This window comes from Hippocampus zosterae, chromosome 13 (assembly GCF_025434085.1).
Source record: "Hippocampus zosterae strain Florida chromosome 13, ASM2543408v3, whole genome shotgun sequence".
Classification (NCBI taxonomy): Eukaryota; Metazoa; Chordata; class Actinopteri; order Syngnathiformes; family Syngnathidae; genus Hippocampus; species Hippocampus zosterae.
Window position 1 is genome coordinate 14,335,403 of NC_067463.1, and position 13,295 is coordinate 14,348,697.

Genomic DNA, 13,295 nt, shown 5'->3' on the forward strand with positions numbered 1-13,295 from the left:
TTTTCAGTGAATGAAATAGCTAGCGAAAACATCCTTGAAGGAGAGCTGAACTTGGACTTCCTTCGTTCAGAATGAATTATTTTAATAAAATAAATAAATAAAACACAAGGCTCACTTTTAAGCTATTTGCTGGAGGGGTGAAACACAGGCCAAGGCATCAGTCATAAAATTTTGGGGCATTTCTGTTCTGCACATTACACACAAGGCCGCTTTCCCAGTGAGGACATGGTTTGGCTCATAAAACTCAATGCGGCCATTCTGAATGATGACTCAAAAATTAATAGTGCACCACGACAACTTCAGAACTTCATCGTGAAGAATGGTAAGGCACGCTTGTGAAGCAATTAGAATTTTAGTTGTTGGAGGAAAGACGGCAATGAGCAAGACAACAAGACTTTGAGTATTATATTTATTATTATTATTATTCAGACTACAAGTATTTTGCAGCTTGTGGCCACAATCTGTTGCAACCAGTTGATTTTTTCTCTTCTCACCGATTCCCTTTTTCTTCTTTTTCCAGTGCTCTTGCCGCAAATAGTAACATGGAGTGGTACCCACATCGCACAGGGGTTATTCAGGTAGTGCAGCTCCCCAGGGTGCTCCACATTTCAGGCATGCCGTGTCTCCAAGCATGCTTTCAAGAGAATAGAAGAAAAATCAGGAAGCAAAAACACATCAACAAATGAGGATAAAGAGGTGAATGGGGGCAAGGAGGAACAGAGTAAGGTCTGCCAGAGCCCCACAATTTCACCTCCAACACACCGATTCCCAGATGATGGTAATTGGTTATTGATGTGTTTCCATTGATCTTTCTTACATTTGTCAAAGTATAGCACAGTGCTTTAAGTAGAAAAAAATTGCCTGTACTCCCCTTATTCGACTGTTGACAGGCAATTTAGGTAGTGGGTAACATCAAACATTAAGTTAATTAATAAAAAAAAAAAGATTAATAAGTGTCATCATACAATGAGTGTGTAATTAAATTGCGGCCCTCAATTAGCAAATAAATATGATATCAGGATGGCATTGCGTTGATGTGGAAAGCGACCACGTAATGGTAATAAGAGGAGAAAAGAAGTCTGCCATGAATACCCGCTTATTTACATGGACACTGCAAATTGACTCCCCGAAGTCTTGAAATAACAATGAGTTGTCTAAATAAACTCAACTATGACAGCTAACTAAAAACAACGTAATTACGTTGATGCTGTAATATACGGCGCCTGTTGCTATAATTTTGCGGTGGCTGCAGATCTAGAAAGCACTAAGAGCACACAATTGCTCCATATAGGCTGGTGAGAGCTGTAGGTGTAAATGACTCTGCACGCTTTAATGCTGCCGACACAGTTGCCATTCCAAATGATCACTTTTTAACAAAGCAAGGTTTATTCAAGGGTATTGTTTTCAGCCATCAAGAATTACTACGGTGGTTTCTCACGTCACAATGTCTTATTGATCCAAATTTATGCCTATGTGGAGAGATCTGAGATCTGTCTAAAATATGCTTCTATGCACAGTTTAAATTGTAGGGTGACCTGTTGAATAGCTAAAAATGAAAAACAGTTAATATTTCACTGTGTTCTTATCCAAATAACCAATTATGCTATAGTATTCCCAGTAGGCTCTCCGAGTGCCAAAATATTTGGTAGCTGCAGCCCTAAATGACAATGAAAACTGGGAACAAGGTAAGCCAAAATGTCAAAAAGTCAAGCTCACGTCACCACACAGACCAGCTTCAAAATAAAAGCTTTTCAAGGTGATTGCACTGGTGGCAATGCAGTATCCTTGACATGTCTAACTGACTGCATACACACAAAATAAACTGTTACTCAAAGACGCAAAAAATTGTTTTGAGAAGTTGAAATACTCAAATTACTGAAGGAGTCGTATGACTATCACAAAGAGCAAGAGACAAATAGAACAAAGCGTACTGTGAGCTCATGTGAAGTCCCGATATGCCCTGAAGTCCTCATACCACGAGAGGGTAAAATTGAGAAGTGCTGGTATGCCACCCTGGTGCATACCGGCCCACTTCTACCACTCGTATAACGTTAAGAATTTTTTTTTTCAGCATGGCCAGTGACATTTTTTAAAAGCAGTTTTAAGCATTTTGTGAATACAGTCAGCAACCTAAGATGTAATTGAAGGCACATTCAAAAGTTTGGGATGTGAGGTTCCACTTGGGCTGTTTTTCACAAGTGAGTTGTTACAATTAAAGATCCGTATTTTGGGAGTCCTTCTTTTCAGCCTCAGGGTAGCACCTCCATATACACACTTATCCAGCCATCAAACACCTTTGGCACCTGGAGGAACCTCTGGCTGGTGTAAAAAAGTGTGAGCGCCCAAGGTTGATACCGGATGGGGCCCCAGGACAACTCTGGACTCCATTCTCCTACAGCTGAGGCCAGGTTAGGGTGCCAGGAGTACAGACCCCAGCAGCTGCATTGCTGAATTATTCAAACTCGATGTTATTGATATGCGGAATGCGACCAAAGGGGCAGAATAACACTTTTATTTTCCAGTTTGTTATTCTTTCTCACACAACGAGGAAGCTCCAAAAAAAAACAAAGAAACTTTTTTTTTTCTCTTTCAGTGCAGTCTGCCATGTTGCATTTTGAGCACACAGATGTATGCACACAGGGATTACGGTTGCTAGACAGTGTCGCAGAAAGGAATTAATCCCTCCATTAACTGGACTGTGTTACAATGTGTCCCTTGTGATCTGTTTCCTAAATACAGAGTACTTGGGTGATGCACGGATGCCTGATGCATGTCATGTTTAATAGCCATTAGCAGCACACGAGGACACAAAACCAGCTGTATTCATTCTCATGAAGTGAACCGATTAATTCTGCGAAATGCATGACATACCATCCTCGTCGATACTTTTGATTTCAGATCAGCGGAGAGCTGAAGGTACGACAGGATGCCGCCTAGCACGGGGCTGCAAGGGAAAATAAATTTGTCACACTCTCTTAAACGGAGCTAAGTGGCATGGAGTTGGAGTCAGGGCTCAGACAAGCTCATTTGAGGCAGCCACTAGAATTTTTCCTCGTTTTGGAAAGCTGCTGGCTGTGAACATCCTCGGATTTCTCGCTTTGCTGACTGAGGTTGTTTTCAGCCCTTCAGCCCTCCTGTTCTTAGCCTCCATCCCTTAATAACCCAACGGACTTAAGAGGGATCGACAAGGACTTCATTGGTCGAAATGAGATTATGGGCCTTGACATAGTCAGCAGTTGAATTTGAGACCGTGACACCAATGAGTCGTAGTTTACGCAGTTCATCATACAGATGATGCTGTAACAGACAGTGGTGTGATGAAAGTAAGACTTCAAAATTCCATCGCGGGCTATCAGCCTACTCAAGGACTTTCTATGCAAGAAGGAGTTGAAGAAAATTGTCAAAAGAAAACTGTTTGTACCTTTCACTTGATTTCTGAAAAGCAGCACCGTTCACTTGAGTTCACCACTGGAGGGTTGAGTAAATCCTGATCAGACTGTGTGACAGGACAGCATGGAACTCAACAATGAATTGAATGAAACAACAGGGTGTCCGCTGATCTTGAAAAAAAAACAAACAAAAAGTCTTTCCACAATTAAGGCCTTAATTAAAATGACACTTGATCCTTTAAGCCACCATTCAAACTAATGTCAACTTTATACGCTTTGCTCTGCGACACACTGCATAAATGTGCAATTACATATTGTATATTATTGTACATGAATATATATTTGTAATACTTGATACAGCAAGTGCCAAAAGTGCGGATACCCCATTTAAATAAAGACGTCACATGAGCCTGCGCTATTTGGATATAAGTCACGCCCACGCATCGCTCTTTGGACCGCATTTATGGATCATTCTTTGAGAACAAATGTGACATTCGGTCACAGAACAAACAGCTGGATCCCCAAACCACTTTGGAAAAAAAAACGAATTTGGTGACCGAATGTTGCTTTGTGCATTTTGCTGCAAACTCGCATGACATCACACAGCCATTTGTACAACCTATCCAATTTGGTTCTAAAACAGGGATCGTAAAGTGAGTGAAAAAAAGTATTTTCTTCACCCTATCTTGATTTGTTCTTAATTATGTTTCTTGTAGGTGTGCATGTGTGTGTGTACGTGTGGGGCGGGGGTAACAGAAAACCCACTCTCAACACTCTTAAGTGAGTTCATAAAGCAGCCAGTGTTGGTCGGTAGCCCAGATAACACACTTTAACCTGAGCATTAGTCTTTTCCGCTGAGGCCAACTTCTGTTTAAACACTCTTGTCTCTGGATTTTATCACAGCCAGTACCTTCATTTTTGTTCACTCCTGGATTTGCAAGTTACAACAACTGAAAATAGCTGCAGAAATGGAATTCTTTTGTGACAGGAAGTACCCATTTGCAGTGGAGTGTGCAATGCAGGGGGAAAACAAACAAACAAAAAAAAAACAGCATGCCGGGTGATGCAAATTGGAAGTGTTGTGTCCTATAAATGCAACACTAATAAATAAACATGAACCTTTTGAGGGCCAGGTTGAGGGATTTATTAGAGATAAAGGGAGCACGGATTTTCAGAGTAAACCACATTTAGTCAAACCACTCGGTTCATATTTATACGCTACACAACTTTCAGTCAAGGTTATCATATCAAGTTAGTGACGTCATCATTAAATATCTTTTTTAAAAAAAAAGGCAACACCATTTGGATGCTTTGGATAAAACACTGTATCAGAACAAGGAAACTACTTCGATGCTGACACTTCAGGGCATCTTAAACAGAAGTTATTATTTCTATTTCTACTGGTTACATTTTGTGTTAAAAAAAAAACAAGAAAAAAAGTCAAGAGGTATACCAACCCCGAAGAATCTCTTCTCTACAGCACAATCCAGGAGTACGTGTATACAAGCAGCCAGGTGGCGCCGTCTTAACGCTGGTCAACTGATTTTTGCAAAATGTCTTTATCAGACATGCAAGTAACCATTTCTAGGTTTTTTTTTTGCGCTGATTCAGAATGTGCCCTGTTTTTTTTTCTCTCTGGCACATCAGATTTTCATCCATCCATCCATTTTCCGATTCACTTTATCCTCACATGGGTCGTGGGTGGTGCTGGAGCCTATCCTAGCCGTTTTCGGTTTTTCAGTAGGCGGGTTACACCCTGAACTGGTTGCCAACCAATCGCAGGGCACACATCCTGTAGACAAACATCCATTCACACTCACAATCATCACACGTGGGGACAAATTAGAGTGTTCAATCAGGAGAATACCCACGCAAGCACGTGGAAAACATGCATATTAGACACAGGAAGGCCAGAGCCCGGATTTGAAACCTTGACCTCCAAGCTCTGACGTGGACGTGCTAACCGGTCAACCACCGTGCCTCCCTGATTTTTATAATAGTAATAATAAAAAATGTAATATATTTAATAAGATTGATGAATTCATGGTTACGTTCAACAACAGGTGTATTTTCTTTTCTGAAGGTCATAGCTAAAATTATGCATGGTAAAACCAGTATTGCACAAGGTTTTATAGGTCAAAATTAAAAACAAAAAATGGAAAGATTTTTTTTAAAAACCTGATGTGTTAGAATTTTTTTTCTAAAGGCATTTTTGAAATCAGCGTCAAAAATACATGTGACTAAAATTTGCTGTTGACCAGTTTAATAAGACTATATCAACCGCCATCATTTTTCAAAACCTCTTCCTGACACGTAGTTTTCGTAAGTTCCATATTTTTTGTCACAGTTTGGCTCTCACATGTTAAGCTACGATAAGACTGATAAATAGTGTTACTCGCACGTGTGTGTGTGTGTGTTTTAGATAGGAGAACGGAGCGAAAAGCAGTCGTGTGTGTGCGCGCGCACGCAGGATGTTAGAGACCCACAGTCTTCACAGGAGGCTGAGTGTGGCAGTTGAAAATGTACTGTCATTCTCCTGAGGTGCAGAAGAGTACACACGCAGGGAAAACAGGTGGGCTAACACAATGTAAATCTTTTCTTGGGTGCTTTTCTTCTTTTTAGAAGGAGTCCATGGCCTTGAATTCGCTGAGGGCCTGGACAGGGGAGATGTGTTTCTTCTGTGAGCCTCGTCTCACGCGAGTCTGGCACTCCTCCGGCTTCTCCCTTTTCACCAGCGGCTTCTTCTCCGGAGCTTTCATGCGCCAGGACACCACGGGCGAGTTGACGGCGGCGGTCCCGTACACCTTCTGGTACTTGGTGGAGGCCACGTATGAGGCTTTGACCGTCAGCACCACGGCGTTCATCAGGTTCTTGGCGGCCTGGATGAGCGAGGTGGCGCTATCCAACTGAGAGAGAGAAACACTTAAGGTCAAGTCCAATGAGCCAGTTCTTCGGCACGTTGGCTTGTTTCGCGCATGAGGAAGCATTCGCGCTGCTAGCTGGGAGATCTGCGCCGCGACTGTCAATTAAGCGGGATAAAACAGAGCGCTCGCGATGTGACGTCTTCCTTTCGCGGCCGCTAATGAGCGCAGGCGGGGTCAGGTGTGCTCTGTTTCCGTCTGTTTTGTTTGGCTGACATTTAAGGGTCGCCGACCAGTGGACCTGCTCGGACCACATGCGGAGACAAGTCAACTGCGTAGTTTTAATGAGTGCGGATTCCAGCCGACCACCATGAAAGGTTCAAATCACAGCAGGGTGCGTCCATCCAACATGGGATAAACATGTACACAAAAGATCAAAGAAATAATGATGAGGGTGCAGGGAAACCCAAAGACCAACAAATGAGAGTCTCTTATTCCAAGTAGACAAAAAAGTTCAGAGTTGTGTAGTGTGTGACAAGAATAAAATATGGCATAACGGCAGGCCACATCCGTAGTATTTCAAGATGGTTTCTCCCTGAGGGGCAAATGCTTGCGAGAGTTTGCGCACGCCGCGCACGTTTTTTTCGTCAGCGTTTGTTCAATACAGCGAAGCCGTTCGCAAACAGTTTTAAGGATCACAAACAGTTTTTCATGTCGCAAAGAATCGTTGAACATGTTCGAAACCTGACGACAAACTCCAGCGCAAAACGAATATTTGCCACGCGCGCAAGCACTTGAGAGCCTTTGCCGCATCCTCCAAATTAGAGGAATTAGGAATTTTGTTTCTCAAGGTGAAATGATTTTAAAATTTGAAGCTGGATTACTCTAAATTTTTAAATGTGTTGCAAAGCATTTTGATGGAGCGGTGGTACACAGAGACAGTTATTATTGTTACTATTGTCATGATGCACAGAATTTTAGATCCATAAAGGATAAGATGTGCTGCGGTGAAGAGAGGTGCCACAACCACTGTTGGTCAACAGAAGACAGATTCAAGCGAGGTAGAGACTAAGGGACCGATCTCAAGGATTAGGATCTAATTTCTCCTGTTTACAAATGTGAAACAATGTGAGGAACATCCAAAAATGGGAAAACATTGCCACGCAGGTAATTTAGGACATTATGGTAGGAGTACTGTATTTGCAAATCGCTGATGAATTTAGCAGGTGCAGTGTGATTTATCAAACCTGAGACAAATTGCTCTGGTTGATTTTTAATACCACGTCTTAAAGGCGGTGCAATGTGCACCGTTCTGCAAAACCAGAACGAGGAGCCGCAGGCAAAAATGAAAAGCGATGAGGGAAACGTTTGTTTTCCACTTGCGTAAACAGTTTTGAAATTTACAACAATTACAACAATTTAACAACTACTATTTGCGATCTTTATAAAAGATCACACAAGACAAAAAGAGCCCACCAACAACAGTGCATACAATCTCTCGGCGAGAACACAAGATTCAACATAACATGCTCTTTGGCGTTTTAGTAGTTCAGGTTCTAAGTCATTAAAAAGCCACAATTTGCCGATAGTTGCTGATTTTTTTAAGAGTTCTTTCGTGATAAATAGTTGGCATGCTTCAGCAATACAGGCTAATTGGACACTTAAGTTGAACAATGATAATAGGCTCCATGAGACATAAAAAGCCACCGTGCATTTTAGCAAGTATTATTGAATAGAATTGGCTCCGAAACAACCGCATCAGTATTTCATTTGGATGAGCCATCGCTTGGTTCTCTAACCGTCACTCTGACCTTGAGATGAATGCAGTGGGAAGGGTGAAGCACGAAGTAAAAAAAAAAAAACCTGCTTACTTGTCACGATGGCTCACAGGTGAAAGTGAGTAGTGGACATACTTACACCTGACACAATGAGCTCTCCACCCAGGTTCTGCACTTCAGCTTTCACTTTGCTGCAAATATTGAGCTGATGACAGTACAGTGCGATTCTCTGCAGGTAGGCCAAGAGATCTTGTTTGCAGGCCGAGTCGGGACACTGGATTGTAAAAAGAAAAAACAAAAGAAAGAGTTAATAATAGTCTCGAGTTGCTGCTGGCTTCGTACACAGCAGGCATGTGTGGGATGAGATGCTTTCCTGTTCGGGCCAAAGATTCTCTGATTTGTTCTGTGCACCAGAGTGTGTGTAGGTTGTGCAAACAAAATGGTTGAGGTTGAGGTTAGCATATTTTTCAGACACACAGGCATAAAGCCTTTTATTTAACTTTTTTTAATCAACAGGTCACCTTGTAATTCGTGCAATTTATCTATTGATGTCGGCTTTTCAGTTCCTCGTCTTTCATTCAAATTCTAATTCCTCCTTAAGTACACGTATGGAGCCACAACCAAGCATACGTATGTTTTTGTCAACTACTTCCTGCTGTCGTGTCTACGAATCATGGGATATATCGTCCTACTACATAATCCGGTGAGCACTCCGTATACAGACGGAGTGTTTCTGGCAACGTGTACAAAGTGGGACAATATCATTGCGGTCTGTCGGCCAGAGAGGTAAGAAAAAAAAGAAGCAGGCACTATTAAATACACATGGTACAATTAGAATCAATTTGACTTATAGGTATAATGCTTCAGAAAGATAATGTGCCTTATAATCTGGTGCACCTGATGTCTAAAAATGTATACAAATAGATAGAGTTAATTGATTTGAGCCTAATAATCTAGTATGGCAAATGGTCCATAAAATAACGTATTTAAAAACGTCATATTGTCAGCTTGAAGGCTATCACATGTTAAATGTGCAGCAGGTTAAAGTCCTTCTGTTGACATCATGCACCTGCTCAGTTGCTCTTCCAATGACTATTAAAGTTATGAGTAGGATCAAGACAATAACTGGTGATGTCACCCATGTGCCAAAGTTGAGATGTCATGCGTTAAGGTTGAGAGTTGTTTTTGCTTCATTGTGTCATTGTATATGACGAATGACAAAAGGAAAGTGGATCAAACCCTTATGGGATGCTGTGCTTTTCTGCAAATTGAAGAATATACAGCTTTATAATTCATGAACAGACCAATAAATGATCCGATGTCATCAGAATTGCTTATTAAACACCGCTCTTTACATCTGAACAATTAATCGACAGTACGCCCTCATTGCGAAGTTTCAAATGGGATGTTCTTAATGGGAAGTGGCCACTGGTCTTAGAGCAGGGGTCCTCAACCACCGGGCTGTGGCGGCACTCACTGAAGAAAGAATAAAATAGTTACAGTACTCCCGGGTTAATTATTATCCGAGGCTGAAAATGATTTTACATTGAAAAGCACACGGATTCTCTCCATAACATTCATCTATTACAGACTCTTGACTCATGTCAAGTCGCTATCGTAATTCTCTTGGTCGTGTGATGCTAATGTCACAAGCTAGCAAAAGGTGTATTTCAGGAGGACGCTGGTAATTTTGTTACATAAAAACGTGGCTTCACTTTAATTTTTTTCCATCAACAAAATATCCCCGTTTTTGTGTGTGTTGCTCGTATCATTCGGGCACATTATATTTTATTGCTTCGGTGGTGTTGTTTTACCAGAGTAACCATATTATGGCATTGTTGTTACTCCTGTTATGGTGGTAGTGCTGTTGGTAAAGTGGATTCATGTTTGTTGTTGAATCATTTTATTAATTGTTTTTTTTTTGCATCTCAAAAGCAAAGAGTTTAATTATACAAGTATATCTGTTTTCATGTTGTGTCGAATTGAAAGCAGTAAACAATACACACAAAAACAACAAGGCTCCATCATTTTGTCAATGACAACTCTGCAGTACACCAAATTGCGGAAAGTCAAGATGATGTTGATGCCAGGCACTTTATTTCTGTGGCGGAGTGATGAAGGACAGCTTAAAAGGAAATTGGAGTTCTGCTGCAGCGAGACAAAGCCGATCATAAAATACAGATTTCTGCTGATTCTGATGAACAACAGTGTGCACTGACAAGGCTCGGTAGCGATATTACCTGCGGTATGCCGCGCCTCATTCGTCCTGTGACTAGGAATGAAGATTGGCAAACAACTGGCGCAACAGCTGCCCCCCTGTTTCTGGAGCGACAATGTGTCTGCAGCTTTCAAAAGTAAATACTTTTGGCCAAATTTAATGAGCAGATAAGCGGTGCACATTTGCACCCTTATGATCATCTCCTCACAACATTTCAGTGTAGTGTGTTGGAGGGTTATAAAAATATAAACTAGATTTGCATCTTGGTCACTGCACCACATGCCCTTAATGCAGGTGCTTTGTAATAATGAACACTTTTTTATTTCTACTTGCAGCTTTAATTTCAATTGGGATCCCGACATTGAAGATGTCTTTGCTCCTTCCTCCAGAAACATTTTGTGGAAATTGGTTGGGCAGTTTTTCTTTAATCCTGCCAACTAACTATCCATCCATTCTTCCATTTTATGATCCACTTTATCCTCACAAGGGTTGCGGGGCAGGCTGGAGACTATACCAGCTGTCTTCGGGCAGTAGGCGGGGGATACCCTGAACCGGTTGCCAGTCAATCGCAGGTCACACACAGATGAATCCACACCTAGGGACAATTTAGAGTGTTCTATCAGCCTACCATGTATGTTTTTGGAATGTGGGAAGAAACTGGAGTACCTGGAGAAAGGTACCGGGAGAACATTTGAACTCCACACAGGAAGGCCGGAGCTGGGATTGAACCAACAACCTCTACACTATGAGGTTGACGTGCTAACCACTGGACTACCGGGCCGCCAGTACAATTAAAATAATGCCTTCTGACATTGTTTGGTGTAGGTCAGGGGTGGCCAGACTTATTTGACTGAATATCTACTTTTCGAACAAACCAACCTCCCGCGATTGACCTGTTACCGCAGACACGCACGCACATACACACGCACGCCATGATGAGGAACAGCCTGACATGGAGGCATGCGAGGCACTTTGGCAGCCTGTTCACTATCGTAGCTCACGCGTACCATTTGAAAATGCTTCCCTCGGCCCTCCAGATTCCCATTCTTTGCCCGTGCCCTTGCTGAATTGTAAATGAAACAAACTCTGAATGAGAATAATAATAACGATAAAAGATATAACGCAACAGCTTTGATCACAAGCTGCAATAGCAGACTGCTGAGTGCAAACAACTTCCGGTGATGCAGTAGGTTAAAAATGTACCTGCTTTATTTTATCTTATTTTTTAAATACTTTTTGTGAAAATGAGACCGGTAGGATGGTTAGGGTCCAGTGGTTAGGGTCCAACACAAAAAATATGTTACAAACATGCACAAATGGTTGTTTATTTTTTTCCTCTACACCCCTCGCGATCGACTTGGGATCAGTCCGCGAGCTACCAGTCGATCGCGATCGACGAAAAGGGCACCCCTGGTGTAGGTTATTACTTGTATATGCAGTATACATTTGGATCTTTCCTGCTGATCTTTGAACAAGAAGGAATCTAAAAATAACCACCTCACTTTCAGCTTTCACACAGTTTGCACACACTGGATTAGAATAGCTCTATTCTGGAATCTTTCAGAAGTCTTGGTCAACTAAGCCCGTGGTGATTTGAGAACCGCATCAGCTACTCGAACACAGTGAGCCTAACTGGGAAACAAGAGCCTTCTACTAGACATGAATATTAAACGTTCCTAACTAGCGCATTCAGAACCACTGTGCAGCACATTTCCTGAGCATGCATGCTCGGGCAGTGGAGGGAAGAAAACACTTTGCTATGATATGAAGACACCCCCGCCAGTACAGTTCCCGGCCCACTCACTTTGATGAACGTCATCCTTCATTCAGATCAAAATGTATGATATGATGAAAAATATACAAGTGTCATTTGAAGGAGCGGTTTATTTACATTGTTTGTGGCAACGACCACTATAAGAGCAGTCGAGCAAAGGGCTGCCAGGAGCTTCCCGTAAGTGTCTTGAGTGTAGCCTGCAGTGCAGCTGAATCGCAAATAGCAGTCAGTGAGGCAATAGGAAGCATCTCCTTGGGCGTGAAAACTGCTAACTGCACTTCACACTGCTGGCACATGAACACATCCACGCATACACGTTACTGCCTCGGGCCTGTTTGATGCGCACATGACACAATTGTTTCCGTTTGTACTGTTGACTTCCAGTCCATTTCTACCAGAGGCTGCCTGTTTAAATAAACACAATGGCTCATTGACTAACCAGGCACTCTTTGTCAGCGTGGTAAGCTGAGTGCTCAGACCACTCTGCCTCTCTGAATGTGTTAAAGTTTGTTTTGATTATGTGGCTGTGGTGATTGTGTTCTTATACAATGGACCGAAAGCAAACACAATGTGTTCCCGGTGTCCAAGCGACAGCCGCACGCTGTCACATGATGTCAACATGTCAAATACAAGCAATGCCTCACATGGAGTCTGTTCATAAAGAATAAGAGAATAATTTTGAATCACTTTCAATCTTCCTGGTGCCCGTTTTTCTCCCTTACCCCAGTTATTACAATACTTCCTTGACGTTCTTGTTTCCCTTTTCAGTTTAAAACAAACACAAAAAACAAACAAACAGAGGTGTTAAATAGAAGTTGAGCATATTTGTAATGAAAGCATAGTGATAAATCCCACCTTGATTTATTTACCCTGGGGGGTGGGGGAAAGCCTTACAGCTGACTGGACCACTGCAGTGATTTTAAAATGTCACCTTCTTTTATCAACAAAGTTAGTTGTTTTTGGATTTGGACATCCATGAGTTGATACTAAGAAAATAAAGCTGCTAAGCTCTCATGAATAACATAAAAATTGTTCTCGGGGAGGAAATTTTCTCGACCAATTAATGACTGGCAAAGGTTTACGTTACCTATAAAGTATTACTGGAGTGTCAGCACAGTGACAGGTACTGGAAATATGTACAATTTAGCGGCAAAGGGGACTCGAATCATTGTGACTTTCACTTTAGTCAACTTGAATTACTGTTGTGATGATTTGTGACTTTACAACAATGAAACAACTTGAACCGTGACTTGGATTTAGGACTTAAAGACTCAG

General features: G+C 41.8%; 1 protein-coding gene across 1 annotated transcript in view; it reads right to left on the reverse strand.

Annotated features, from left to right (window-relative positions):
* Positions 1-4,509: 4,509 nt before the first annotated feature.
* The window catches only part of ctnna2 (catenin (cadherin-associated protein), alpha 2), a 207,827-nt gene continuing 199,041 nt past the window's right edge, over positions 4,510-13,295 (reverse strand). The window contains exons 17-18 of the mRNA XM_052084847.1: positions 8,168-8,302; positions 4,510-6,295 (exon numbers count right to left, since the gene is read on the reverse strand). Coding sequence (XP_051940807.1) covers positions 6,008-6,295; positions 8,168-8,302 — 423 coding nt within the window. The 3' untranslated portion in view covers positions 4,510-6,007. The remainder of the gene's footprint in view (positions 6,296-8,167; positions 8,303-13,295) is intronic.